Here is a 27,122-nt window from a genome sequence, read left to right as displayed (position 1 = left end):
AAAACATAAAATATAGCCAATAGAAAGTTGGAAAAGAGTCAATGAACGCAAATAAACACAATAAAAACTAACTTTCGAATTTGAAAGAAAAAATTTATGCACTTAAAACTCTTTTAGTTTTAAGAACAAATGATTGACACTTTTTTGATTAAATTAAACAAATTTACGACTGATTCTATAAGCAAAATTTATATTTCACCAGAAAATCTGAAAGTTCAATTCCACTTTCGAAACTAGAAATCGATCACGTTTCCGCGACCTTTCGTGGAACCAAAGTCAAAGAACAAATTTTAAGTCTTTTTCTGAAAAAAAAAATCATCACGGCCTATCTAAGAGTCTGAACTACGTTCATCGAATCGTAAAAAAAAAGGAAAAACGCCTTTTTTATTATATATTTTTTCTTTTTTGAATTTTTTTCTAAATCAGTATGTTTTAAATGTATGTATTCAAAATATCTTATATTGAAACACAATTCCGCATGTGCACGTCACATAAATTTTCCAATCAACAAATTTTTGTTCCGATCACCTTCCACGGGATGAGAAGGAACTATGGCACACGGTGATGTTTTCGACTCAAAATCAAAAAAGCTCAGATGTTTTTGACACAAACCTCAAAGATTCCTCATAAGTCATCTAAAAGGATATCGAGAATACATGGAAATACCGGAGCTCTTAAACTCCTGATTCGTATACCAAAAAAAAAATCAAACATTTTTTATCTCAGTTTCCAGAGAATCATGTTAAGACTTTTGCCAATCAGCGAAAAGCGGATCAAATAGATAAGTTCATTTTGCAAACTAACAACTTAAAATTTCTATTAGAACATTTTATATGGATCATTAAAACTTTTTACACAGAGGCAAAGTTGCACTTCGCATACACAAGCAAAAATATGACCGATAACGCTACTGGGAAAAACTGAATGGGTAAACTTTGAGTCTACAAAACTTCATAAGTGCCGCACGCCAATTATGAGTCTACATAATTGCTAAGTGACGCAAGTCAATTACGACGCATTAACAGTACCAGTCAATTTGAAAAAAAAATAAGAAACTTACCAACTAACATGCCTCAATTTATAGAGCGGACGCATTTCAACTAGTACGCAGAAAATTTCATTTAAAACATCTGACCCTGCCAAGGTTCGAACCCTCTTATTTTGCTACTGGTCTCCTTCCCTACCTCTACGCTACAGATCCATGATGCCTTAAAGCTAAAGTGCTATTTGTAATATAATAGTCTGCGTTAATATCAAAAAAAGCATTAATATTTGCGACTTAGGTTGGAAAAAACGAGAGTTAGTAATATCACACAAGTTTTGCTTGAGCAAAAAAAAGAACATTATGATCTGCTGATTAATCATTTCACATGAAAAAAAATTAGCCTTATTTTTTTCAACCACTTTAAGGAGTTTGAAGGGAAATTGTTTAGGACTATGTCCCCCCATTTTGACTAACTAAAAATTCTCCTAGGGCGTCAAGTTGTATAGTACTGAAACTCCTCACTCGGATTCCAAAGACATGATTGAAGGTTGTCTGTTTCGAGAAAATATTGAAGTTTTCGTTTTTCAAGACTAAATGAAACGAAATTTAGAAATGATACCAATCTATCAAACCAATTCTTAAAAAACTTATATTAATTGGCTAGTATTCGCTGTAATTTGCTATTTAGACTTCAAGATTACTTCTTAGGAAAAAGTATAGCCAACAGACAGCTGGAAAAAAGTCAAGGAACTCAAGGAAACCGAAAAGCCGTTGTTGAACTGTTTTCAACTTTTGAATTTCGGCGGAAATGTATTAGGTTTAAGCTCTTTTTTCATTAAAAAAATCAACTGTAAATTTGAAACCCAAAATAGATCAATGGGTATTTTTTGAATTTCTGCTGGGAACCTTAAAACTAAAATGCATTTCCATTTTTATAATTGGAGAGCTCAATTTTGAATAGCATACCTTTTAACAAATACATTTTAACTGAAATGCAAATGACCTTAAAAAGAAATCTTAAAAAAACGAAAATATTTGACAAAAAAAAATCTATTAAATATGTTAGAATTTATATTCTACTGAGGTCTAAAATTTCTAGATTAATTACACAGCAACTGGCTTTCCTTGTTTTTGATTACAATTGCTTTCATATAGCAAGACGAAGCATGCTTAAGGAAAACACTTTTCTGGACAGAGGCGAAGCAGATTTTTGCACCACTAGCGATAGAAAAATGAATTTCCCTCACAACTTGCAAATGAACCGACAAATCGGGAAACAACTTTTCAAAAAAATCAGCAGAAAAAAATCCAAAATCTTGGAACTTAATTACCTGCACCTTTAGAAATTTTACGCGAAGCATCGCGCTATTTGCGAAAAAACCTATACATGGCATGAAACACTAACCGACAAAACCAGAGACGAAGGACGTAGAAAAAAAATACTGAAAATTTGATCTACCAAAAACACTTCAAAAATTTATTTCAACACTTGAAAAAAGTGGATTATTGGGTTAAGTTTTTATTCCGCTGGGAAATCTTGTAATTAAATTCCATTTTCAAAGTAGAAGTCGATCACATTTTTCGTGATTTTACCGTCCTGGAGTTTTGCGTGGAGTTTGCATTTCTTTTACCAAAGGAACTGAACTGAACTAAAAAATAACTCAAAAGTCAAACCGTGAAAAAAACAAATTTGAGCCTGAACAAATTTTAAGACTTTCTCCTGAAAAAAAAGCAAGTCATCGCGACCTATTTAAGAGTCTGAACTACGTTCATCGAATTAGAAAAACTGGCATGGTTTCGGGTTCGAACCCTTGATCCATCTCGACATAGTTCCTGGACCCACATTTTCGTGAAAACTACCTTAATTAATAAAGCAAGCTAGCGAAGTATATAAGTGATTCTGTTACTCTAGTTGTTAACTAGAAAAATTCCAGTCTATATTCCAGTTTGATAACGCTTGCTCATATATATATAAAACCAGCAAAAAAAAAGTAGAAAAGTTGGATCAGAAACAACTGCACCTTTACAAAACTTATAAAAAGAAGCGAAGCAAAGCTTCCATTGCATACAATACAACTTATACGCAGCATGACAAAACAACGACAGAAATAGAGATGAAGCCGTAGAAAAACATTTGAAAAAGTATCTAAAAAACTGATCTACCATTACTTCTAACATTTATCTGATTTTTTCGTGAATAAAAATTCTTTTCAGAAAAATATGCAGAAAAAATCAAAAGTCAAATAACCATCAAAACAAAACTTACAAAGCAGTAACAAAGCCGACGATTCTTGGTCAGACATACCTTGTGCCGAAAAAACAGTTTTTGTTTGAGAAACTCAAAAACAGATTGTAAGTCCCCCTCGAAAGATTTAGACGAAACCTCAGTGCTCTCAAATTAATTCAAAAGATGTCTCTACGCCGATATAAAAATAGCCGAAACCTTTTAAGCTGAATAAAAAAGGGAAACATAAAAACGAAAAAAAAAAACGGATATACTGAGCTATAAAATAAAATTTTTACGACCTCGAAACTACGCAATCTAAGTTGTCAAAACCGATATGATTGGGCAAATTGAAATAATTATTGCCTGAAACGGACACCATCTAATTACAAACTAAATGACAGACGTTTTAATTTAATTTTCAAGAAATTGAGCATGTCATCTATAAAAACAGCAAAAAAAGCCGAAAGTGCTTTCATATAGCAAGACAACACAGCAACGACATCTCCTTGATTACAAAGTTATTTATGGAAAAAAATAGTCTAGTGCCCGATTACAATACACTTGCTTATCGCAAGGTTAATAAATTCATTCCATGATGCCGTAAAATCAATCCAAGGAGCTCAGAAAGATGATTGCGCACTTCGCATACAGTATCAAAAATTGAACAACTGCGAAACAAAACGATCCCAGTTACAATTCCGTTAAGTTTAATTGAAGGCTTTCGTTAAAAGTGCAAAAAAATTTGCTGGCTTGGTTTCGAGCAACCAGAACCTAAAATCAAGTTGGCGAAATTCAATTAACTTCTAACCTGCTTCAAGTTGCACTTTCTTTGCCCTGTGCCACACTTGCGGATTGTTCTTCAGCTCGACCACTGAAGCTACCGTCCTTTTGTTGTAGTAAATAGCCATCGACTTTACCATCTTGCTATTATTAATATCACTGATTCTACAAATTATGCTACTAATCTGGTGCGGCGAAATCAATTTGATAATTTGAGTCGTGGTTGTGAACCTCGAATCTGCTTTAATTGAGCTCAGTTTAATCAGACTAGAAGTCGTTTCTTTTGCATGACAAACCAAGCACGCATCACTTTCAAGGTAAAATCCGTCAAACTCGACCAATTTCAGTAACTTTTCGTACAGTTCAAAATTGGGATGTTGCTTCAGCAGTTCGTTTTGAGTCTTCATCATGACGACTAGTTTAGATGCGTATTTTTTGATTCGATCCACCGGAATTTTTCCCGAGAGAGTCAGAAATCCAAGAACATCAACTAGCTGAGATGCTCGTTTGCCAAAAACTGGCGTTTCATCATACAGATCCCACATTATATCCACAAGTTTTGATCGACTCTGGTCTGACACTTGATTCCAAAACACACATAGCAGACTGTGCAACTGCCATCGCAGAGGAACCGAGTTGGTTTCTAGGAAGAAAATTTTCATGAATGATTTCCATTCCGAATCCGACACGTGATTAGACACCAGTTCGTCCACAAACTCGGTGCTCGTTTTCTCGTTGCATTCTGGAGAGCTTACCCCTGCGTCTTCGTCGACAGCTTTGTCTTTATTCTGGTTGGCCGACGCTGAATTTGTCGAGGTTATTTTCTTCGCCGGCTTTTCGACCACTCCTGACTTAGACTTGATACTCTGTGTTGTTTTTGCGCCGCAACTCGCGAGGGTTATCAGCTCGATCACATACTGCCGAATAGCATCATCGGCTAGTGGTGTCAATTTCATCAGAAACAGTATTACACTTGGCTTAGTTTCGCAGAACTTGAACCAACTGTAACAGCGGCTCGCGGCTGCTTCTGAGACCTGTTTCAGATGTTCAACGATTGTTATCAGAACCGGATAGTTCAACGAATTCAAGGATTCTGGGAAAACGAATTTGTCTTCCTGGTCGTTATTTGATTCCGTCATCATAAGAGACGCAACTGTTCCGTTACTGTTCTCATAATCTTCCTGGTCATCTTCATCCGCAAAGTAAGTTTTGCAACTTGCGAATAACACTGTTTTAATGGCTTCAAAATGGTGCTTGAAGACGTAGAGATCTCTCTGCAGACGATAGAGCTCTTTGGTCCCGCATACAAATTGGAGAAGCTTTCTTACTTGATGTCTAACATATTGTGATGGCAGAATCATGTATTGGGATAGCGTGTTTAGCCACTGGGATTTGATACTTTCCAGTTCCGGTTGAATTGATGTGTCAAGAATTCTGTACACCTGGTATGGGATTCGCAGACTGACCTCAGTCACCAGTTGATGGTAGGCTTCAAAAACGTCGGCTCGGTGCTCCATGACGTAATTGGTCAAGAAGAAAGGATGCAAGTCAGGAGCACTTCTGACCGACTGTGTTTTCAGCAATTTAGAAGACTCTTTGGCTTCAACGGGGTTAAAAGAGTTTTGCCAATATGAGAGCATCTCAATTACTACTTCTTTGCAGTAACTTACCACTCCATTCTCATATAGACATTGTGCTGCCATCTTAGAAAGCACTGATACTTCCTCCGATTTGCTTTTCTGCATGTACATACTTAGCAATCTCAACAACAGAACTTGCACCTCTTTGCTGAATGTCCTTGAAAATAAATTTTGATCAGGCTTTAGTTTCAACTGTGCCAAAATGTGGTCTAAAATCTCAGCTATCAGTTTCTCATCTTCTACCTCCAAACTCAAAGAAAGGAAAACTTGGAGGAAAGGAATAGCTCTGATTCCACCAACGTTGCAAACTTGAGGGAAGTACGTCATCATCAACTTCAACATTTCCACTCTTGAGTCGGCCAACTTCGAGGTTTCTGAATCTTCGATCAGGAAGCTTGAGTTCAGACCAGTTTCAGCGCTCCCTCCAATTGATGCACTAGATCCAGTAACGTTCAGTGTCTTTGGAGTTACCACCAAGCTCCTGGACGCTGCATAGCTCCCTTCTTCGCCTCCGTATGCACTTGATGAAGCCGAAGTCGTTGTTTGGATTGACTCTCCGGCTAAGCTGTTTCCGTCATCTGAGGCAGCGCCAGATCCCATTGTTGCCGGCAAACTCTCTCCAGGCAACGCACTGCCATCTGTCGCAGCAATACTCTCTTCTTCGTCGAAGTCATCGGGCTCTCCAACTGAGGCAGTATCATCAGTACTATCGCCTTGTAAGTTAGAAACATCGGGTGTCTCTACAAACTCCACGTGAGGCTCAACTGCCACGTTTGGCGCCATTTCGGGAGGCGGGGTTCCAATCATAGCGACGGTTGGTTCAGGGTCTTCCATTGCAATATCCCCCGGCTCCTGTCCTCCATGGAACATGGCTTGAGGATTCTGTTGGTTCCCGGATCCACCTGGCTGCTCTTGCAAACTTAACGCAATGGCTAGTTCCATCATTGCTTCATCATCAGCATCTGCTGGTATTTCTAGCAATGGCGCTGCATTCAATAGAGCATCTAAAGCGCTTTGAGGTACATTCTCATCTTGAGGCACGGTCATTTGCTCTGCGTTTTCAAAATTCTCAGGCATCCCTAGCGGATGTACATCAACTGGCAGTGGCTGCTGCACTTGCATTTCACTCACCTGCTCTTCTTGATTTTGAAAATTATTCGAAATATTTGATTCGTTCATCTCAGTTAATATCGATTCATTTACATTTGGCACTGGTACTTGTTGGTCCACGTTTATGCTCAGTTGCTGGCGAGTTTTATCTGGAGCGTTCGCCGGTGTTTTCAGAAGCGAAGATGTTTTGGTTGTCACTTTCGAAGTTCTTGCCAGCTTGATCAGAACTGATTTTGCAACTGAACTTATTTCTGGGTCGTGATAGAGCAGAAGACTGACCAAGTGAGTCATCATTTGGGGCATGAACTCGTTGTCTTGAACGGCATAAGCGAACAAAACTTCAACGACCGAAGTGACCAATTTATCGTTCTTGACTTTCGTTTGGTTGATCAAAGAAACCAAGTGTTTCACGTTGCATCTGTCTTCGACGACCGACCAGAAAATTGTCATTATGTCTTCGACCAAAGTTGAAACTCGTTCTCCCGTTGTCGTGCTTTCTGCATTGCTATCATTCGTTACCAGTACTTTTGTTAAGAAGTTCGAGAACTTGACCAGATTTCTCGGTCGGTTTTGGGCGATATTTCTGATTGTATCCAAATGTTGGTCAAAAGCTTCAGGTTGAACTGTTTGCTCACTCGAAGAATCAAACGCTCTTGCGACACAGTTCAAGTTAATCTCATCAAGTTCTGCGTGTAGTCTTTCCTTTGACTGGCAAATCGAATACAACAAGCCTTTGTTTTGCGAGTAGACATTATACGATAAAGGACTTGTCGCTAGAATCCTTGCCAGCTCTTTACCTTCTTTTGCCGGCCTTGATTTAGACTCCACGTTCGTTAGGGTGAAATAGATGGCGAGCATCTCCAAAGAGTTTGACAACAACGCATCAAAATCAGACTCGGCCGATAACCCTGTCATTTGGGCGATAGATGATTTAGAAGGTTGATGTAGTTGTCTTAAGCCAAAAACTGTAGATACAGTATCGTTTTCACAGTTCTTTTTAGGCTCTTCAGTTCCACTCGCTTTCGTCTTTGGGTCGCTTGTAGTCGTAGAGAATGAATTTTTCGCTTTGCCGTAGACTTTCACTGAGTTTACGATTGTAATTCCCGATGACGTGTCACGCGAGTTACCGATTGTCAAGTTCACCGATCTTTCAGACAATAGACATTCCTCATTAGTGAATGGAAGGTCCACCCATCTCGAGGAGCTAGTCGGTTCTACAAAAACCGAACGTCCGAAAATCTCGAAGTACCTCGGAGTCCAGTCCGCATTGCCGATTTGGTTGCCGCCCACTTCAACTCGAATACCCGCAATGACAAGCGCCGAATTCTCGTTTGTAATTTCCATCGTGATCGGACTAGATTTAGTCGCTGCGAGAAACTGCCTCGCATGTTTCAGTCTGTTTTTCATTTGCTTTCGATTGTAAACTTGTAAGTAATCGTTGCCTCCGAACTCAACGTCTTCTAACACTTGACAATTTTCGAAGTAGTCAATTGGAAACTGATGCTCATTCGAACTTGAAGCTCCTTCGATGATTCCAACACTACTTATCGGATTTGTCTGCATTCTCGTTTTCAAGTTCGTGGCTTTGAACTTCTTACGCTCGTTTATCCAAGTACCGATTTCGTTATTTGAAGCACTGAAAGATGGTGACAGCCAAAAGTGAGTCAAATTTGAGTTCGCCGCAAATATCTTCAAACTTCCGTCATCCGATAATATAATGATCTTAGTCGACTTCACATTCTCGGCAGCCGATGAACAAACTTGCATCGGCACAAAAGCAACTGAATCAATTGATTTTGATCTTGCTGGCGTTACAGTTATCTCTTGGATATAGAAAGTATCCGGGCACATGAAAATTACTGCAACATTTCCTGAGTTTTGATCGGTGGCCAATATCAAGCCTGGATGGTCTTCCGGTTCTTTCCATTGGCATAGTGAGCTGGTATTAGTAATGACTTGTAGCTTATTCAGGACAGTGCTTGTCGGCAACTCTTCAAGTTTCTTCAAAGAACATGCAAAAGATTTCGAGTTACTGTAACTTGTGAACAACATTTGCATTGCATGTGAGTAAAACACTGATGTTCCACCCGAACCAAACTGCCCGTTAGTCATTTTTAGCTCATTGCTTTCGATGACAATCGTGTTTGTGACATAGAAAGGTCCTCCGCTATCGTCGGCTTTACTTTGCTCGTCTAGCATCTGGGTGTAGATAAAACCTTGCGAGCTCATTATGAAAGCGTGAACAGCAGACTTTGCAGTATCGATTAAAAAGGCTACATCACGTAACTTTCCACTCAGTAAATGGTAATAATAAATCGGTTTATTAAGATCAACCGCCAAGTTATAAATTCTGACAAAATCAGCTGTTACAACCGCCAGTTCAGTTTGGGATCCCGGGATCCAAAGAGTTTTAATGATGAAGTTTCCGGAGTCTAATGCCAGGCTTATATTGATCTGATTGGAGATTACGTAATCTTGCGTCATTGTGATGACGTGACAGTCCTTGATTCCCGCAACTGCCAGACAACCCGGGTTCAAGTTGTTGCTGACAACGCTTAAAACAGTTATCGGAACAGTGTTATAGGCCAGACGATCGACGTTGATCTTTTTGACTGTTTCTGAACCAGGAGCGTCTTTATTTGGTTCAATTTGTTTGTTCAAGGCGGTTATATCCACACAAGTCAGTAGTCCTTTGTCGTGGGCAACTATCATAACTTGGTTAGTACCCGAAGGGTTATTGGACAGAGCTGGCATTAGACACAGAGCGTTTCTTCGAACCATATGAGCAGTAATCAATTGCCTCATTGTGGCCCCTTGTTCTCCTGAAAAGGACATCTTAACATTTTCAAAGGAAGTTTCACCAGTACTTGCCAGTTGGCTGACCAAATTCGGAACAGTGCTGATTTTTTTGGAAGCCATTCCGTGTAATATGTGGAACGATTTAACCAGCCGGTTGGACGCATTTGAAGGGGAAGTGTTTTCAAGGTGGGCATCAATTTTATCTTTCAGGTTATTTAACATCTCAATCGAATCTAAAATCTTCGAATCATTCACGATTTTCATCAACTCCGTTTTGTTCGCATCAATAAAATGTTCTACTTTGAATCCTATTTCTTGTTCTACAAAATAAGCAGCTCCTTTGCCATGTTTTACTCCTTCTGTGTTCTGCTTTTGTCTCTTTTTGATCAAAGACACCAACTTATCTCCTCGTTTCTGAATTTCAGTTAACGTTGTTTCGCGTTTGGACGAGACACTCGATTGCTGTTCGGTCAGAAATCTGTCAATTGAAGTTGATGTCAAAGCTTTACAGCGCGTTTCGCCCTGCGCCCCACAATCACAGTAGAAACTTCCAAACTTGGCATAGGTAACATCGTGATCTTTGTGACACAACTTAGCACATACAGAACAAACGCCAACGGAATCATGCATAGAGCATGTATAGCAATGGTACCAGTGTTGGTTCATGAACTCCTTCTGGGTAACCGTGAACGTGCACAGTTTGTGCGCGGACCCAGATTGTACACTTTCGCACGCCGATGCACGCTCAGCAACCTCTATACTTTGCTCTTCGATGGTCGGCGTGACATCGCTACTTTCACACTCCAAGGAACCACTAGCGAATGATTTCTTGGAGAGTGTCTTCGACATTTCTTCGCTGTCCGAATCCAAAGACGTTTCAGTTTTGAGAGCTTGCATTACTTCGCAAATATAACCAACTAAGCAATTATATGCAATCAGGCTCGATTTTGAACTCTTGTTGCTGTCGTTTTCTTGTTCCGGGCTATTTGTGACTACTAATTCGATTAGCTTCGGCAATAGATCTACACTTGCTTTAAACAGCTTAAGATGTCCAGCACCTTGCTCATATGTCGCTAATACGAGCATTATCGTCATCAATTTATCAAAGTATTTACAGTAGTCATGGTTTCCAACTAGTTCGTGCGCAACTTCTATTAAATAATTTAGAGTTTTTCCGGCCACATTTTTCGAGAAGTACGCAAACCGGTCGCTCGCAAATTCCTTCGAAATGTTTATAATTTGAGTGAAAAATTCGTTACTTATGAACACAGCTGGAACATTTTTTTCAGAGACCGGGTGCTTTGGGAAAATTGTTTCGAGAACTGGCCTCAGGTCTTCGAAGTCGAACTGACAGTTCTTTAACAAAATCTGCAAACTGTTATCCTCTTTATTCTGCCCGATTTCTCGCAGCACAATTTTCACAAGCCTGAACAAGTCTTTCAATTTATTGACGGTGAGTCGTGGATTTGCACAAAGCCCCATTATGCGTTTCAGGTTACGGTCTTTTTCAGATAGATTTTCAGTCAGAACTTTCACTACTGAAGAATCCGATACGAGCAAAAGTCTCTGCAACGCCTGGATGCAAATTTGGAATACGGTATCGGAAGCCGTGTACTTGTTGAATCCTGGATCAATTAGGAAAGTCATTTTGTACACATTCTCTAGAACAAATAAAGTCGCGAACTCTTGAATTGGCGAATCAGCACATGGCTTTTTGAACACTTTCTCAGCACTTTCTTCCAATGAAGCCAAAACTAGATTTTTGAAGAAACACATTTGTTGAGCCAAAAGTCTTACACTCAGTGGTCCTAACGTGTGGCTAAGATTTCTCTCCATAAAAGCACTGGACGCCAAACTTTTCATTGTGCAGAACAGTTTGGCCAACGTCAGATATGTGTGCTGCAAACAACCTATGGTACGTTTTGCATAGCCTTCCGAAAGGGAGGCTCGAAGATGAGTCATCATGACGTGACTTGCGTAGGCTTCCGAAGCAATTGCATGGGAGTTGTATGACTCATTCTCTCGCCATGCGTCAATGTCTGGGAAGGGCTCCAAACATTTGCTCCTGCTGGTCCAATCGGCAATATGCCTGGTCAAATCAATACTGCAATTTGAATCAATAGTTTCCAGAGAGCATTCGCCAAAAACATTCAATTCCGAGTTTCTAGTTATACTCTGAAATTCTTGCGAGTCGAAATTGAACTGCAGCATAATGTGTAGATATTCTCTCACACATTCATTTACATTCCAATTGTAAAATCGACCAATTTCAGTGATCATGAAATTTCGGCAAATAATCTGAAAATCTTCTAGAAGATTCTGAACTAGATGCAACGCGGACTCCACCACGAAAGTGTCAAAGCCTTCTTCTTTGCTTGCAATTTGAAGCGCCGTTAAAAATCGAGAAGAGATGGCGTCGATTATTAGCAGCACCCGATCAGAAGGCACAAAGTCCTGTGTATCTGCTCTCTGCGTGTTTATAGACTTTTCCAAGTCTTGATGACAAAGGTCCAAAATTTCTGCCATTCTGAAGAATGGTTTATTTTTATCGGTGAGCATCGTGTAAACTTCTAACGAATGCGGGTCTACTTTTTCTAGCATTTCCTTGACGTAATCGCTGTAAAAATCACTGGGCAGGCGGCAAGACCACATCACGTCCAGCACGAAGATCATTAGATCTTCTTTCTCTTTCAATTCTGGCGACAGTGACAGATTTTCCACAAATTTTGGCGAAGGGGGTAAAATCGATAGAAATCGAGTCAGCAAAGTCTGAGCATAATTAAACGTTAGCAGTTCCATGAAGAGGTCATTCTTCGAGAACTCAGGAAACCGCAACAGTTTTGTCACACTTTCGTAAAACGCATTGTACCCTCCCCGAATATTTTTGCACACTTTCAGCAAACAGTTGATCCCTTCCTTGTTAGCCCTGGGCACTCGAGAAAGATGTTTCTCTCCGGTCGTTGTCTGGCTTATGTCGTAGAATCGACTCTGGATGTCTCGAAACTTCAAAGAGTCTGAGTCATTTTCAGCTGGCTCCCTCTGTGCCTGCCAGGTACTCATTGTTCCCAGATCAGCGAAAGTTGAAATAGCTATTTCAGGAATTCTACTGGTAATACTTCTGTCCAAACTTTTGAATAAATTATTCTCTATTTGACATTCCAAACTTGCCGGAACGATGTTAAAGTGGCTTATTAGAAAATCAGCGATTAGAACAAGCCGTGCAAAGAAGATGCAATTTTGCTTCGTCTGGACAACGTCGCTGCATTTTATAAATACTTTCACAAAATGGGTCATGATATCTGTTTGGCTCTCATTCGACAGAGAGGCAAAAACAAGCTGAAGCAGTTGAAATTGGTATGCGTTCAAATCATCTTGAGTCGCGTGATCTGGTGTTTTCGTATTTTCATTCACTATTTTGTCTTGCAGAGAATCCAAAACTTTTTTCCAAAACTTACAAGCAACGTTTGACGTACTCGAATTGTCTTCTTGAAGAACGATTGCTAATAGAGTCAAATTCGTGGTAGGTAAATTCAGCGGCCAGTTGCTTTCTTTTGAAGTCCAGTCAAGTCCCAAGTCTTTGAAAAACAATCTTTGTGACTCATTGCTTGTGCAGAATTTATGCGACAGAATGCTGACTGCCAGCTGAGTCAATGAAGATTTCAAATATTCCATTTTCCACGAAAGATCAAACAAAGGAGCCGATAATTCTTTCATTAGCTGCGCAATAGTCGAGCACTGTTGTTGACCCATGTATTTTGCCATGTTTGAGGCTATGACACTTCTGGGTTCGAATCCGTTATCAAGAATCAAGTCCAGAATCAGCTGACAGGCGTCCAGGTAGATTACGCACTTGGGGTCGTCTGGGTTCCGAGCTGGCTCCTAAATTGATCCATTCTGTCATTAGATTATGCCTTAATTACTAAAAAGAGGTCTGTCTATTCTCTATCCTATTGAATCAAATTGATGAGGCAAATTCACTCCGAAGGGGCAAAAGACATCTTGAGGCAAAATATTTCAAGTGGCTATATTTCAACAAGGATAACCGGTTACTGTAAAAGTAGCACAGAATGTTCCGACCATATTTTTTTTCAAAATACAAAAGGATCTAAACAAAAAAATAGAGCTTAGGCATATTTTACAGTCATAGTAAAATACGCTGAAGGTCTTTAATATGATACATCACTCAAATCTCTCTGATGATTATTTGTGGCAGCTGATTTTGCATGGAAAAACTAAAACACATCAGAATACAAAGTTCCTCCCCGTTTTTCAACTGGTCGGAAAAACAAAAGAGAATTTATTTGACAGCTCTGCCATGGCGCAAAATGGAAGCTCTTACATTTGCCTTTCCGTCGTTTCCTGCCTCTTCGTCCTCTTGAAATAGTAAGCCAAGCACCGCCTCATCCCCGGCGTCTTTACTCGCACTACTCAGTAAATCGCAGTTATCCTCACGAGCTAGCTCCACGTCTGCCTGACCGTTCAAGTCATTCGCTCGTTGATCACCTGGGCCAAATTAAAAATATTAACGACTTAGAAAGTTAAGGACAAGTTACCGATTGTTGGAATGTAAGTTTATCCAAAGAGCGGATCAAACTAAGATCTCATTTACAGGACATATTTTTACAACATAAAAGTGGCCCAATTAATTATTTTTAAAGTATATTCTAAGCTGCGGAAATATCATTTTATTTAAGAAAAGCTCAAAACATTTTTTTTTAATTTTTGACATTGATAGCAGCGGTCAAAACATTACGTATACAGTTTGTTGGGCTAAATAAGATACTTCTTTTCATATTACTTTCTCATCAATTGACTTCGTAGTTTCAGCGTAATATACGACTAATTGAAAACAACCAAAATGTTCAACTTCAGTGGTAAACGTTAGGTTGAGAATTTCGAAACAAAAATTGCACCATAAGAATTTTGGTAAAATTCTGAGCAACTTTTGTTCTCTTCATTTTTTGTCCTACTTTAACCCCAATTTGAGAAAAAACGCGTTAACAATTTCTTATTTTGTTCGTTTTTTTTCTGGATAATTTAAATCAGCACTGCAGTTTTGCGGTAATTACTGTTATTTCGAATGAGTTTGACCTTTTTAGAAACCGTAAAAACTTTCAAAATGAAAAGTGAAGACATCAATTTGTTTAAATTGGTATAGAATTTTGTCAATATTAATTATTTGAAGCATAATATGAATTTATTTGAGCTGCTTTGTATAACTGTCCCGTGATTTAAGCCAAGAAAGAGATCTCGATAACAGAACTAAACTCCTGTATCGAAATCTAACAAATCTGCGGTAGGGCGACAATTCGTAACAAGCGACAATTCGTAACAAGGCATTGGCAAGTAGAATACGCTTGCTCCGCTGCGCTTACATCTGGCACGAGAGGAATTTTGCGCGTGAATCAGTGTTCCCCGCTGTTACGAATTGTCGCCTCACGCAAATCTGCCTCGGTTTCGTCTCACAGAAGTTTGTGCATTTTCATCTCGACGCTAACTTGACTGATTAACGCAAAAACATTTATTTCCGACAGATTATCAATATAACCATTATTTCAGTGCATTACCCTCTGGTCTGCTTCTTTCATGTTTTTTACATAACTGATCTATTAGTCTGCCCTCGTTACCAACCAAAATATAGGAAATTCAGAAAAAAACTTTCATAATACTAGCTCAGAATATTCGATAAAGAAAGCAAGTAGTTTATTTGGAAAACAATTTCTTCAAGAATTTCTACAAAATATTAATCAGGTCTTTGCGAACAACGAACTCAATAAATTTGATAACCTTAATCAAGATCAAACGAATCTTTAAAAAAAACGAAGATGAAAGCAGCAATTGGGTGACCAAAAAGGACTTGTGGTTGAAATCTAATCACCACGTGCGATAAGTGGCATATTTTATTGAGCAATTTAACATGCATGGCAATTGACGGAGAAAAAAAATTCGACACGGAGGTGAAGCGGAGCTTCGCACCACTTGCGATACAACACACAAATCGAAAATGTCGAAAGAACTAGATCTATCATAATGAATAAGGCTAGTTTTGAAGCATAAACCTGCCGAGACAATAGAATATGAAATTAGCTTCCGAAGATAATTTTCCAAGCGGTAATAAATACCTTGACAGAAATATTTTAAGCCGAAAAAAATCAACAAGATTTAAGACTTATGAAAAGTCCCCATCGCCCTCAAAACATTCAAAAACATTACTTGCACGTCAAATGAAACAATATGAGACAATTAGGCCGATAAAAAATAGAACGAAACCTGAGAAGCCCAAAAAAACGAAAATGAAAAAAGTGAAAAGTAAGGACTAATAAGAAATTATTAAGCCCCCTCGCCCTCAAAACACAGACACACACACACACACACACACACACACTACACACACATACACAACACACACACACAACACACACACAACACACACACACAACACACACACACACAACACACACACACACACACAACACACACACACAATACACACACACACACACACATCACACACACACACAACACACACGCGCAACACACACACACAAAACACACACACAACACAACACACACACAACACACACACACACACACAACACACACACACATTTTTTCGCTCATCGAAGGACGAAATATGGAGCCGATAAGCCGATATAATATTGGCCGAAACCTATCAAGCTGAAAGATAAACAAACAAAAGAGGCGATGCAAATTTGTTGTCATGAAAAATTTGAATTATATTGCTATAACTGAAACACACCCGAATACAAAGTTCCTCGCCATTTTCAAATGATCGTAACAAGGAGAGCCGATTGCGGTGCAAGTAGCACAAACCGTTCCGACTATATTAAAACAAACAATCGTTTTTTACATCAAATTTGTGGGTTTTGTGCGTGGTTCAATGAAAGAAACTAGAAAAAAAACTTAGAAAATTAGTAAAATAGGCATAATATACTATAGCTACATTCAGAAACAAAATAGCTGGCCTCCGCTAAATTTCGATTTTTTTCCGAGCCAGAGGACTAATTAGCAGCCTGCACACGCGCCGAAACAAAGCTGATGAAAACGTCTACTAATAATTTAAATTTTTGAAATCCCACTCCACCTTACTTCGCAAAAAATGATCACATGTGAAATATATTTTTAATTTCAATTTAATCAATATATTTCAGATGGTAAAAAAACTGCCATAGCAAAAATTGAAATCAATTCCAATTGCAGTTTAGCGCTGGATTATGCATATACTGTAATCGAATGAAACAAAATTAAGCTACTTCGGTTCGAAAAGTTAACTCGTAATATAACAAGCCATTTCTGGAGAAAAAGGAAAAAGCATATGGTCTAAACTTGTCTGCAAGGAATAAAGAAAATTGTTATGGTCGCGCGCCTGCGCGTCTTGGGGATTCAGACGACGGGTAAAATTATTATATCTGACAAACGCCTTAACTTACTATTCCTGAAAAACTTGCTTTGTCGTTCGTTCAAAGATTATTTTCGATCAAGAAAAACTAGCGTGATCAACGCAGCAAAGATGCTTCGACAAATACAAATCTTGCAGATACACTACAACATAATGCAGCATCAAGTAGTTAAACAGTTAAGGTGAATAAATGAATATGAACTTTTGGGAAGTTTAACACTCTTCTACTCGACTTTTTCGAATTGTTTTTCTGAATTTTATCACTAATATTGCTTCAACTTTTCAATTTCAAATTCCGAACAGATCAGTCAATTTTGTATTGCTGGATTTGCATTACAATGCTCTATGGTATCAATATAAGCGACATGCAATCAATGTCCAGTTTTCCCAAGGAGATAACATTTCTCTTACAACAACATTAGGAGTCGTGGTTTCACTTGACTTGTTTTAAGACCATATTTTTTTTCTTAAACAAACTGGACATAGCCAAAGAAATTTAAGGGTAGACATTCAACAACCCGTTGTTTCGATTAAACATATGATTTCAGAGTTGAAAGAATAGTTAGCAAGAAAAATGCAAAAAACGGTCAACAAAAGAAAAATTTGACTTTGCCCGAGAATCATAGCTTTCTGCGTGAAAAAGAGGAAGTAGCCGCTTATGCAGAAAGGATTCACGCAGTTTGTAATTTCAACCCAAAATGTCAGATTTGGAAGGGTAGTTCTGGAGAGAAGTCAAAAACTTGCAAAAAACGGTAAAAAAAATCAAAATTTTGATTTTTCCGACGGCCATAACTTTCGGTGTCAGAAAAATTTTGGCGCAGTCGCAGAAACAATTTAGCTTGCCTCAACCCGTTATTAGAACTTAACCAAAAATCTCAGATATGGCAGGGTAGTTTTCGAGAATAGTCAACAAGTTTAAGAAACGGTAAAAAAAAAATCAAATATTTGACTATTAGGAGGGCCATTAATTTATGTGTTAAAAAAAATTGGGCGTAGCCGCTGATGCAGGGACATCTGAACAAAACAATCATCCCAACCTTCATAAGTGAAAATCGTTTTTTACACGTTCTTTTACATAAAAACCCATTCCAGATGATAATCTTCCTATAAGCAGCGCTAAATATCAACGAATATATCAAGGAATATTTGCAGCTGCTTTAAAATTAAAAAAGGGTAAATTCCAATTAAGCTTACAACTATGACGCACTCAAGTGACTTCACCTGATAAATTAACGAGCAATTCTTCAAATTGTAATTAATTTAGTTGTTTACCTTAAGGTTCAGAGAATAGTTTCCAGAACTATCTCGCGACATAAGATGGAATACTTTATGCTGCGCAAATATCTTGAGGCAAACTGCGCGCAAGTAGCTTGAACAGCAACCTTATTTTCGATGAATTACGACAAACCGTAAAAACAAAATATTGATTTGAACGACTTCGTGAGTTCAATATCGATAATTGAGTTAATACTGCTCATTGGTTATAAATAATAACATAGCTAACTGAAAGTTGGAAAAGAGTAATGAACGCAAGAAAACTCAAAAAAAACCGACGTTTTTTTCAAAAATCTTCAACTTTTGAAAGTCGAAGAAAAAAACAGATGGCCTTAAAGCTCTTTGAATTTGTAGAAAAATTTATGATGAACACTTCAATGATAAAATTAACACAATTTGAGAAAACTGGATCAATGGGTAAAACTTTCATTTCGCTGGAAAATCTGACAATTAATTTCCATTTTCGAAATTAGAAGCCGATTACGTTTTCCGTGACCTTTACAATTTTGCTGTTCGATAGTGGAGTTTGCCTTCCTTTTAACAATATAAATGCACTGAACTTAAAAAAAATCACAAGTCAAACCGCGAAAAATCAAAATTGAGCGTGAACAAATTTTGACTTTTTCCTGAAAAAAATCAGCAAGACCTATATAAGAGTAATCACTACGTTCATTACTCTTAAAAAGTTTCTCACCTTGGTTAGCAGATGTACTGCTGTTTCCATTGGCTCCACCTGCTCGTATATTATTCGCAGTGCTCTCCGCCACTACAGACACATCTGGAGGCAGAACTACTGCCAGGTCACCCGGTTGCATGTCCACCACCATGGACAGTTCAGAGAGGTCATCTACCACCACTGTCTGACTCTCTGTGATGTCATCATCGTCATCGAAATCGTCCTGATCGTCGTCTTCGTCTTCATCTTCTTCGGTCCATTCAAATGTCTGCAAACAAAAAAATTATGTTAAATTTTATGCTGTTATTGAAGATTTGGTATCTTTTTACTCTGCTAGGGATTGCTCCATTTTTTTTCTACGCCTAATGCAAGCAAGTCGCGAGCACTAACACGTAACCAAATAATAAAAGCACAGAAAGTTGGAAAAGAGTCAATGAGCGTAAGTAAACAGAAAAAAACAATGCCTTAATTTTTGGAAAATTCTCAACTTTCGAATTTTTAAGCAAAAATAGATAGATGCCCTTAAAGCTCCTTGAAATTCTAGAACAAATTATGATTTCCCACTTGTGACTAAATTAAACCAATCTGAGAAAACCAATCGGATTAATAGATTTTTTTTTATTCCGCTTTGAAATCTGAAAATCAAATTCCACTTTCGAAACTAGAAGTCGATCACGTTTTTTGTGACCTGTACACTTTTGCTGTTCTAAGGAAACGAACTAAACTTGAAAATAATTCATAAGTCAAACCACGAAAAACTATATTGGAGCATGAATAATTTAAAGACTTTTCCAGAAAAAAATGCTCATCGACTCTTAAACAATAAAGCAAAAATCAAAGTTAAAAAACATATATTTTTTTAATTATATTTGTCATTCTCAGTCTTTAAAAACAGGAATAGAAAATTACCTCGTGACCATGAGCCGCTTCCAGCTCTGCCTGAGCCTGTTGCTCATCATAATACTCTTCATCTTCCTCATCATCATCATCATCTTCGTCGTCTTCATCTTCGTCTTCTTCATCATCCTCTCCTTCCGTCTCATCTATGACCATCATGTCCTCTCCGAACAGACTGTTTCCTCCCCCTGTGGTGGAACTGTTGTCCTCTGTCTCAGAGTCGCCAGGCAGGTTTCTAAATACTAAATGGTCTTTAGTTATGTTGACTCATCAAAACATAGCTTCACAAAACGGACGTGAAAGAGCGTGAAGTATGCCTCATCTCTTCACAAAAAACGCTGGTGTATATCCGTGCATGCATTTATTCGCTGAAATACTCCAAATTAAGGGCTGAAGCAATGGAATCAATTTTTTTTTCAATACTGATCAATATCCCTTGATAATTAGGTCACCATCTAAAAACAGCCAAAGTTGCATTTCGCGGAGAAGATATGAATTTTCATAATATAACTTTGAGAAATTATACTACAGTACTAAGAAGAATAAATGATCGAAACATAAATAAAACGTCGATTCAACTGATTTTGTAACCTATTAAAATAAAACAAAAAATGTATGAACCATTTCAAAATGATTATATTTTTCTCGTTTGTTTGAAATGCATATTGGATACAGAATTGATACACGCTTGGGGAGGGCATTATCAGGTAAAAACAAATAGAGGGGATTGTACAGTTAATCCAAGATGTGCTAAGAAAACAATTTTCTCGTCTAGTGAGTCAGCAAGACTGCTCGTATCAGGGCAACAGCCCTGAATGTTCCGACCGACCGCCCTTTAATTGGTCTCGAGCAGTTTTGGTATATTAAATATTGACAAAACTATGAATTTATGGCTGATATGATTTTGGTGTAACAATTGGTGAAGTCCCATTTGTACCAACGTTCATTTGTACCAAAATGAAAAATCGGTCCCATTTGTACCAAAATTATTCAACTCGATTTCTGATTGGTCGAATTGTGAGCCAACAAATTATTAAATTAATTTTCTACTGTCCAACAGAAAACTAAACAGCAGAATAATGACCGCCGCAGTCGCGCCACCGTGTTGCGAGCTTGCCAACAGAGGGTAGGACTCTATACAAAAATTAGAGCCAGTTATCCCCCGCGAAGCGGCGACGCGCACCCACCGGCGACCTTAAACCAAGAGCTTAAAGTAGTCGGCCTAATAGTCTTAGGCCAATTGAAATTTTTTGGTACTAACGCGATTGATTTTTTGTTTTGGTACAAATGGGACTGATTTATCATTTTGGTATTTGTGAATACCCACCGTAACAATTGAGTCTTGTATGCAATTAATATAACCTATTAGTTGCCTCAATTTAATTTGGAACAATTTTGTAATGCGGGATAATTCGCCACGAGTAAAGTTAAAAAACGAGCAGTTTACTCAGCCTCGTGTCAGGTTACCTAAGTGGTGACAAAACCCGGCGGGGCCCATGCCGATCACGGGATCGACACTCTGAGGGCCCAAAGTTTTGTAAATCGGAACAAGAATAAGACCTAATAGCCTGCTCAACTTGTAATAAGCGCGCATTAATTATCTTAAGTCAGTCCAATTCGCATATTCAAACCAGCGAACTATAACAATATTCCTTTAGCGAATGAGGGGAAACATCAATATATTTATGGCATAAATAGTTATAATAATCTGAACTAAGATCCTCAGCATCGATTGTAATTTAGCTCTGGATTATATGAGCATGAAATATAACAAAAGTTCTGTTTGCGCAAGTTCTGATGCAGAAATTTGAGTGAGTTTTTAATCTTTTTCAGCAAGTTTCCATTTGATGGTCACAATTTAAAAAGTGCAATTTTGGCCGAGATTTGATTGAGCTTCTTTTAAAAAATCAAGCACCAAACAAGAAAGCTCAGGACAAAACTCTGTAAGTTCCTACCACACTTTGAGGCACCTACCACACTACCAACTAATAAGCCTTTTGGTTGGAAAATTGACGAAATAATTGGAAAAAAAATTTAAAAATCATTTTTTTTAAAACTTACCCTCCACACACTATTGCAAACTAAAAGGGATGCATTTAGCGTCTCGTAACAAAATAATAAGACTGAACGAATTAATTTAATTCAATTTGGAACGCAGCATCAACTCGTCGCTTACGCGAAAAAAAACGCAAAAGAACGCAACATATCGCGCATTAATGTTATATATTGCGCATTGATTATCCCAATTTAGCAATTTTCAAACCCCCATAACTTAACAAAAATTAACATAGAGGCGAAGCTGCTCTTGGCAAACACTTGCGAGAACACGACCAAAAAGTAGCTTTATCAAGTGAAATAAGAAAAAAGTAGAAATAAGCCTCGAATTAGCAAAATTAGCGAATTAGCCTCGAATTAGCAAAAACTCGGCTACGCGTACGATTCGAATCTGCGACATACTGCAATCAAGCGATCTTGAGTCTCAGCACAATTTTGAGTCTCAGCTACGCAAGCTTAACAACCGACAAACACTAGTCACAAATGAAGCAGCAACATAAGCTAATAAATTGCCAAGCGATTCAGCAAAAGTGGGTGGCACCAAATACAAATAGACTCAATGTTACAAGCAATAATTTGAAATATAACAAACTGAAGGCATCTACACTAACTTTGCATGTATCAAATCGCAAAGCATAAAGCGACATTGTGTATAAATCTGGAATTTAAAAAATTGTGAGATAATATGAGTTTGAAAATTTCTGAAATCGAGTTTTCATTATTGTTATGTTGTTTGAAACAAATCTTTTTTTCTGGGTTCATTTGATGATTTAAAAAATGCAGCAACTGTGTTAACTTATTACTATTCGAATATCAAAGCACATGCTATGAAATAGCTGTAAAGGTGCCCCAAAAGTGGCACCAATATTTGCGACTTAAGTTGAAAAAAAGAAGGTTGGTACTAATACACTCGCTTCGCAAGTGCAATAGCATTTTTTTTACATTTGCGCTCCACACAACAGTATATTTTAGGCAGTATAAAAATTTCCGTCAGAACGCTTAGTTAAAAAGTCGAAAGTTGACTGAATAAAAAACCACCGCAAGCATAAATATTCCGCTTTTGCTTCGAAAGTCGGAACATAATGCAAGAATCAGTAACCAAAAATTTTGCAGACATCGAACTCACTATCTTCGAACTAGTAGTGCATTTTCGATAAACACTGGATAGTTTTGGACAGTTCATCATTATCTCTCTATCGATATAATGATTTCTCTAGCAATGCCTTTTTACTTGTTTATTAAGAATCGTTCATACAAAAGATACAGCTGTGTGCATGTGTAATCATTTACTACAGGTTGCTTTTTGAACGGCTGAACAAAGAGATTGTTTTTTCTATCCCTGGAAAACCATCCATGATCGAAGAGTTATAAAAACATAATCAATTACGGAAAGTGACATCTACGATTGCTTTGCAATTACTTTCCATGATACGGTCATACATGAACATTCTATTGACAATATTTAGCTAGTTATAACTGATAATTCTAACAAAAAATTCTAACTGAAAACTATGTCAGTCAGTGGAGTTGGTTCAATTATTAAGCATCTAATGGAAAGCCATTAAGGCACCTAAATTTTTTTGCGATGCAACACAAACAAAACATTGTGAGTTAGCAGTCAAAAAATGAGACGGAAGCCACAGTAATTTTTTTTCAAATTCGAAAGAAACTTCACCTACAAAAGTTTCACACATTTATCTCCAATGGTTGAGGAAAACGTGTTAAGAAACAAAATCAACGTTAAATAAGCATTAAAAACTCTTTACCAATCGGCAGCTACTTGAAAAGAAGCCGCTAAAGCCAAGACAAAATTTTGTCACAAAAATTTGGACAATAAAATTTTTGTAACTTGCCCCATTTTTTCATTTTTCTGAAACACAAACAGAGTAACATCTTTTGTTCCCATAAAACAACGATAAATCACGCGCATAAGCCGAACAACTAAAGCAAGAACAAAAAAAAATAATGCTCCAAATCACTGAGTTGGTAAGGTTAGAAATTACAATTGATTTCAACTATAGTTTAAAATTACATGCTTTGAAAAGGAAGCCGACAAAAATATGAAGACAAACGATAGTCCAACGATTCAAGTGTTTCCAAATAGCTTCAATTTCCATGCATTTCGAAGAAAAACTTATATGAAAGTTCGGCCGGTACTTCAATTCTGAACCTCATGGTTCAAAGTCGCGTGTTTTAACTCTATACAGAATGAGAAGGGGCCTGAAAGTGGTTGAGGTTCCATAATAAAGCAAGGACAACTTCTTACAAATTTGTAATAAAATTTGTTTACGAGAACAAGTCTAGTTCCCGATTACAAATACACTTGTTCTCGCAAGTGGAAACAAATACCTCAAGAAATAAGTAGAAAAAACCTCAAAAAACCTTTTTCTAAGCTTTATGCACAGAAGCGAAGCTGCGCTTCGCAAACACTAGCGAGAAAACGACAAAAAGTTTCTCTATAAATTGAAATAAGAACAAGTAGAAACTAGCCTCAAATTAGTCAAACGTTTACTGTGTCGAATTCAAACCTGCACCCTTTTTCACATCTGCGCCACGGACCTTTGAAAAATTGCTAACACTAGCCACCAATGACACAGCTATAGATGCTAATAATCTGCCGATGCTATGCAACAAAAAAGCCACTGAATACAAATAAACTAGTGCTAAGTGCGGCGTTCAACCTCCCACAAGTAGATTAGGAGTCACTTTCCATCTGTACCACTAACGCTTAAAGATCGGCAAACACTAGTCAACAAAAAAGCAAAAAACAGATGCTACAAAATTTCAAAGTCTACAGATCGTGAGATCGTGATTATAGCAAAAGAGCAACCAAAAGAGCACTTTCATTTGCGAGTTAGGCTGGACAAATGAAACTAGAGCTAAGTGCGGCGTTCAACCTCCCACCACTAGATTAAGAGTCACTTCCCATCTGTACTACTAACGCTTAAAGATCGGCAAACACTAGCCAAAAAAAGAGCAAAGAATAGATGCTACAAAATTTCAAAGTCTACAGATCATTATTATAGCAAAAGAGCCACCAAATGAGCACTTTCATTTGCGAATTAGGCTTGAGAAAAGTAGAGTCATACTAATACACTACGCTCGAGAGTGTAAACAAGAGCAATGGTTAAAAATTTTGAGGTAAATTGGAGATAGAAAACGAACTATCTGCTAGTAATTCGTAGAACTGCATTTTAATGATTGAAGATCTTTCGAAAATTTGTTTTGCAACAAATATGGATGAAATTATATAAGAGACCGAATTTATTAGCCTAAATGAAAATAGCAACGGAAAAGTCAATAAACGCAAGGAAACCAAATAAAAAATCCTTCGATGTTTTAAGAAGAAAATAGATGCCCTTTACGCTCGTTAAAATTCTAGAACAATTAAGATTGACTTTTTTGATTAAATTAACTGTGTCGAATATTGCGCTGGGAAAACTGAAAATTAAATTCCTTTTCTGAAACTAGAAATGGATCACGTTATTTTTTGCGCCATTTCTACGTTCGAATTTGGAGAGCGCAATTTACCTAACTTTGAGCAAATGAACGAAAATTGAACTCAAAAGTGCATACATAGCTAAGTACATTCATAAATGCATATAAATGCACATCTGTAGTTATTAGATCAATTAAGACTTCTTTGCTGAAAAAAATCAAGAAGACCTGTTATAGGAGTCTTCAATATATTCAGTGAACTTAAAAAAGATTTGATCTAGACGAGGTAGTGTACGCTACACAATTTAAATCGAACCTGTAAGTATTATTATCGGGTGGTTCTTCCACCGCGCCTGTCGCTACCTCTGCACTTGGCGCCGCCTGCACCAAAGAATCCGATTGCGTCCAGTCCGCCTCCATCGTCATAGTAGTAGCCCCGGGTGTCTCCGCCGCACTACTTCCCGCGGCACCAAATCCAAACTCATTCATCTGAGCCAGAGCTGCCAACCTGCTGAACTCAGCTAGAGCTCGGTCGGCGCGTTGGTCATTCGACGACGTCGCAATAAGTGTTGCTTCTGATGTCGTTTCTGAACTGTTGCCGGTGTTGTTGTTTACAGAAACGAAAACTGGATTGCTCGATTCGTTTTTTAATACGGAGTCTGAGGCTAAAATATAGATATCACAAATTGAATCAATACAGCAAAAAAATTGATATCAATTACCTATCAATTATAACTCGGTATTTCCGTGAAATTGATTAGACGATTTGTTCTAGGTCTGCCATTTTTCAGTTTTTTGATCGAAGTTAAATAAGAAATCAAACTCCTCAGTTCAATTGGATACCAGATTTTTCCGTTAAATTGATCAGACGATTTGCCCAAGGTCAGCAAATTTTTAATACGGAGGCGAAGCTGCGCTTCGCAGTCAATATCGAGACCACCACAAAAGACAGTTCTATAAAGTGCAATAAGAAAAAGTATAAATTAGCCTCGAATTAGTAAAAATTCAGCTATGTCTAGGATTCGACCCTGCGACCTAGGATCATAACTCTGATGCACTAACCACTCAGGCACTGACGCTTATTTAATGACAAACACTAGCCAAAATAAAGCAGAGAACAGATGCTATGCAATTTTCAATGCTACAGTGAAATTTCTGTATAAGTGAACCATGAGGAAAGCTGCATTTGGCAGAAACTCGAGAACAAAAAACGGTTGAAAACTCGTGAGACTTGAAAAACAAAAAGGTTATGGAAACAACATGATTCAAACCCGGAGCTCCATGATTAAGAGTCGCAGGTCTGAACCACTTTAATCCGTATCCAAACTGAGCTATATGAAACTTAACATAGATAATCAACATAGAAACGTGCGATTGCGGTTAAGAAAAAGATGACTTGAACCATTACACCATTACAATTAAGTAATTATAACGCTAATTTAACTGACCTGTCACCAGCGTTGGTGCTGGTGTCAAGGCAACTGCCCGTTTGAACAGAACTTTCAGCAGCCAAAACATTATCGATGTCAGGTTGATCTGAGAAAAGAGTGCACTTATGTAGAGCGTGCATGATCCTGGGGCATCATCATGTGGAACTACTCTGTCTCCGTCCATATAGGCGTGCGATGATTTCACCACATTAGGTATTATTGTGAACGCATGTTTAACTACAGCTAGAATGGCGTTGGTCAGGACTCCGGAACTGGTTCCAGCTCTGAAACAAGAAATCAACTTAAGCAAAGTGTGAATGTCCAACTTTTTAATCTTTTTCCCGAATAGTTCTATATTCTCATCTATTAATTTACTGATTACTATGTATC

General features: G+C 37.9%; 2 protein-coding genes across 2 annotated transcripts in view; both read right to left on the bottom strand.

Annotated features, from left to right (window-relative positions):
- Window positions 1-27,122, bottom strand: part of LOC134841763 (E3 ubiquitin-protein ligase UBR4-like) — a 54,318-nt gene that overhangs the window by 23,487 nt on the left and 3,709 nt on the right. The window contains exons 3-8 of the mRNA XM_063857800.1: window positions 26,751-27,016; window positions 25,619-25,967; window positions 19,822-20,044; window positions 18,931-19,180; window positions 13,881-14,044; window positions 4,021-13,420 (exon numbers count right to left, since the gene is read on the bottom strand). Of these exons, the coding sequence (XP_063713870.1) occupies window positions 4,021-13,420; window positions 13,881-14,044; window positions 18,931-19,180; window positions 19,822-20,044; window positions 25,619-25,967; window positions 26,751-27,016 (10,652 nt within the window). The remainder of the gene's footprint in view (window positions 1-4,020; window positions 13,421-13,880; window positions 14,045-18,930; window positions 19,181-19,821; window positions 20,045-25,618; window positions 25,968-26,750; window positions 27,017-27,122) is intronic.
- The window catches only part of LOC134841764 (V-type proton ATPase subunit H-like), a 183,374-nt gene that overhangs the window by 155,009 nt on the left and 1,243 nt on the right, over window positions 1-27,122 (bottom strand). The gene's annotated exons all lie outside the window — the stretch shown is intronic.

The sequence above is a fragment of the Symsagittifera roscoffensis genome, chromosome 3 (assembly GCF_963678635.1).
Source record: "Symsagittifera roscoffensis chromosome 3, txSymRosc1.1, whole genome shotgun sequence".
Lineage (NCBI taxonomy): Eukaryota > Metazoa > Xenacoelomorpha > Acoela > Convolutidae > Symsagittifera > Symsagittifera roscoffensis.
Note: the sequence above shows the minus strand (reverse complement) of the source record. Positions and strands in the feature narration are given on the sequence as shown.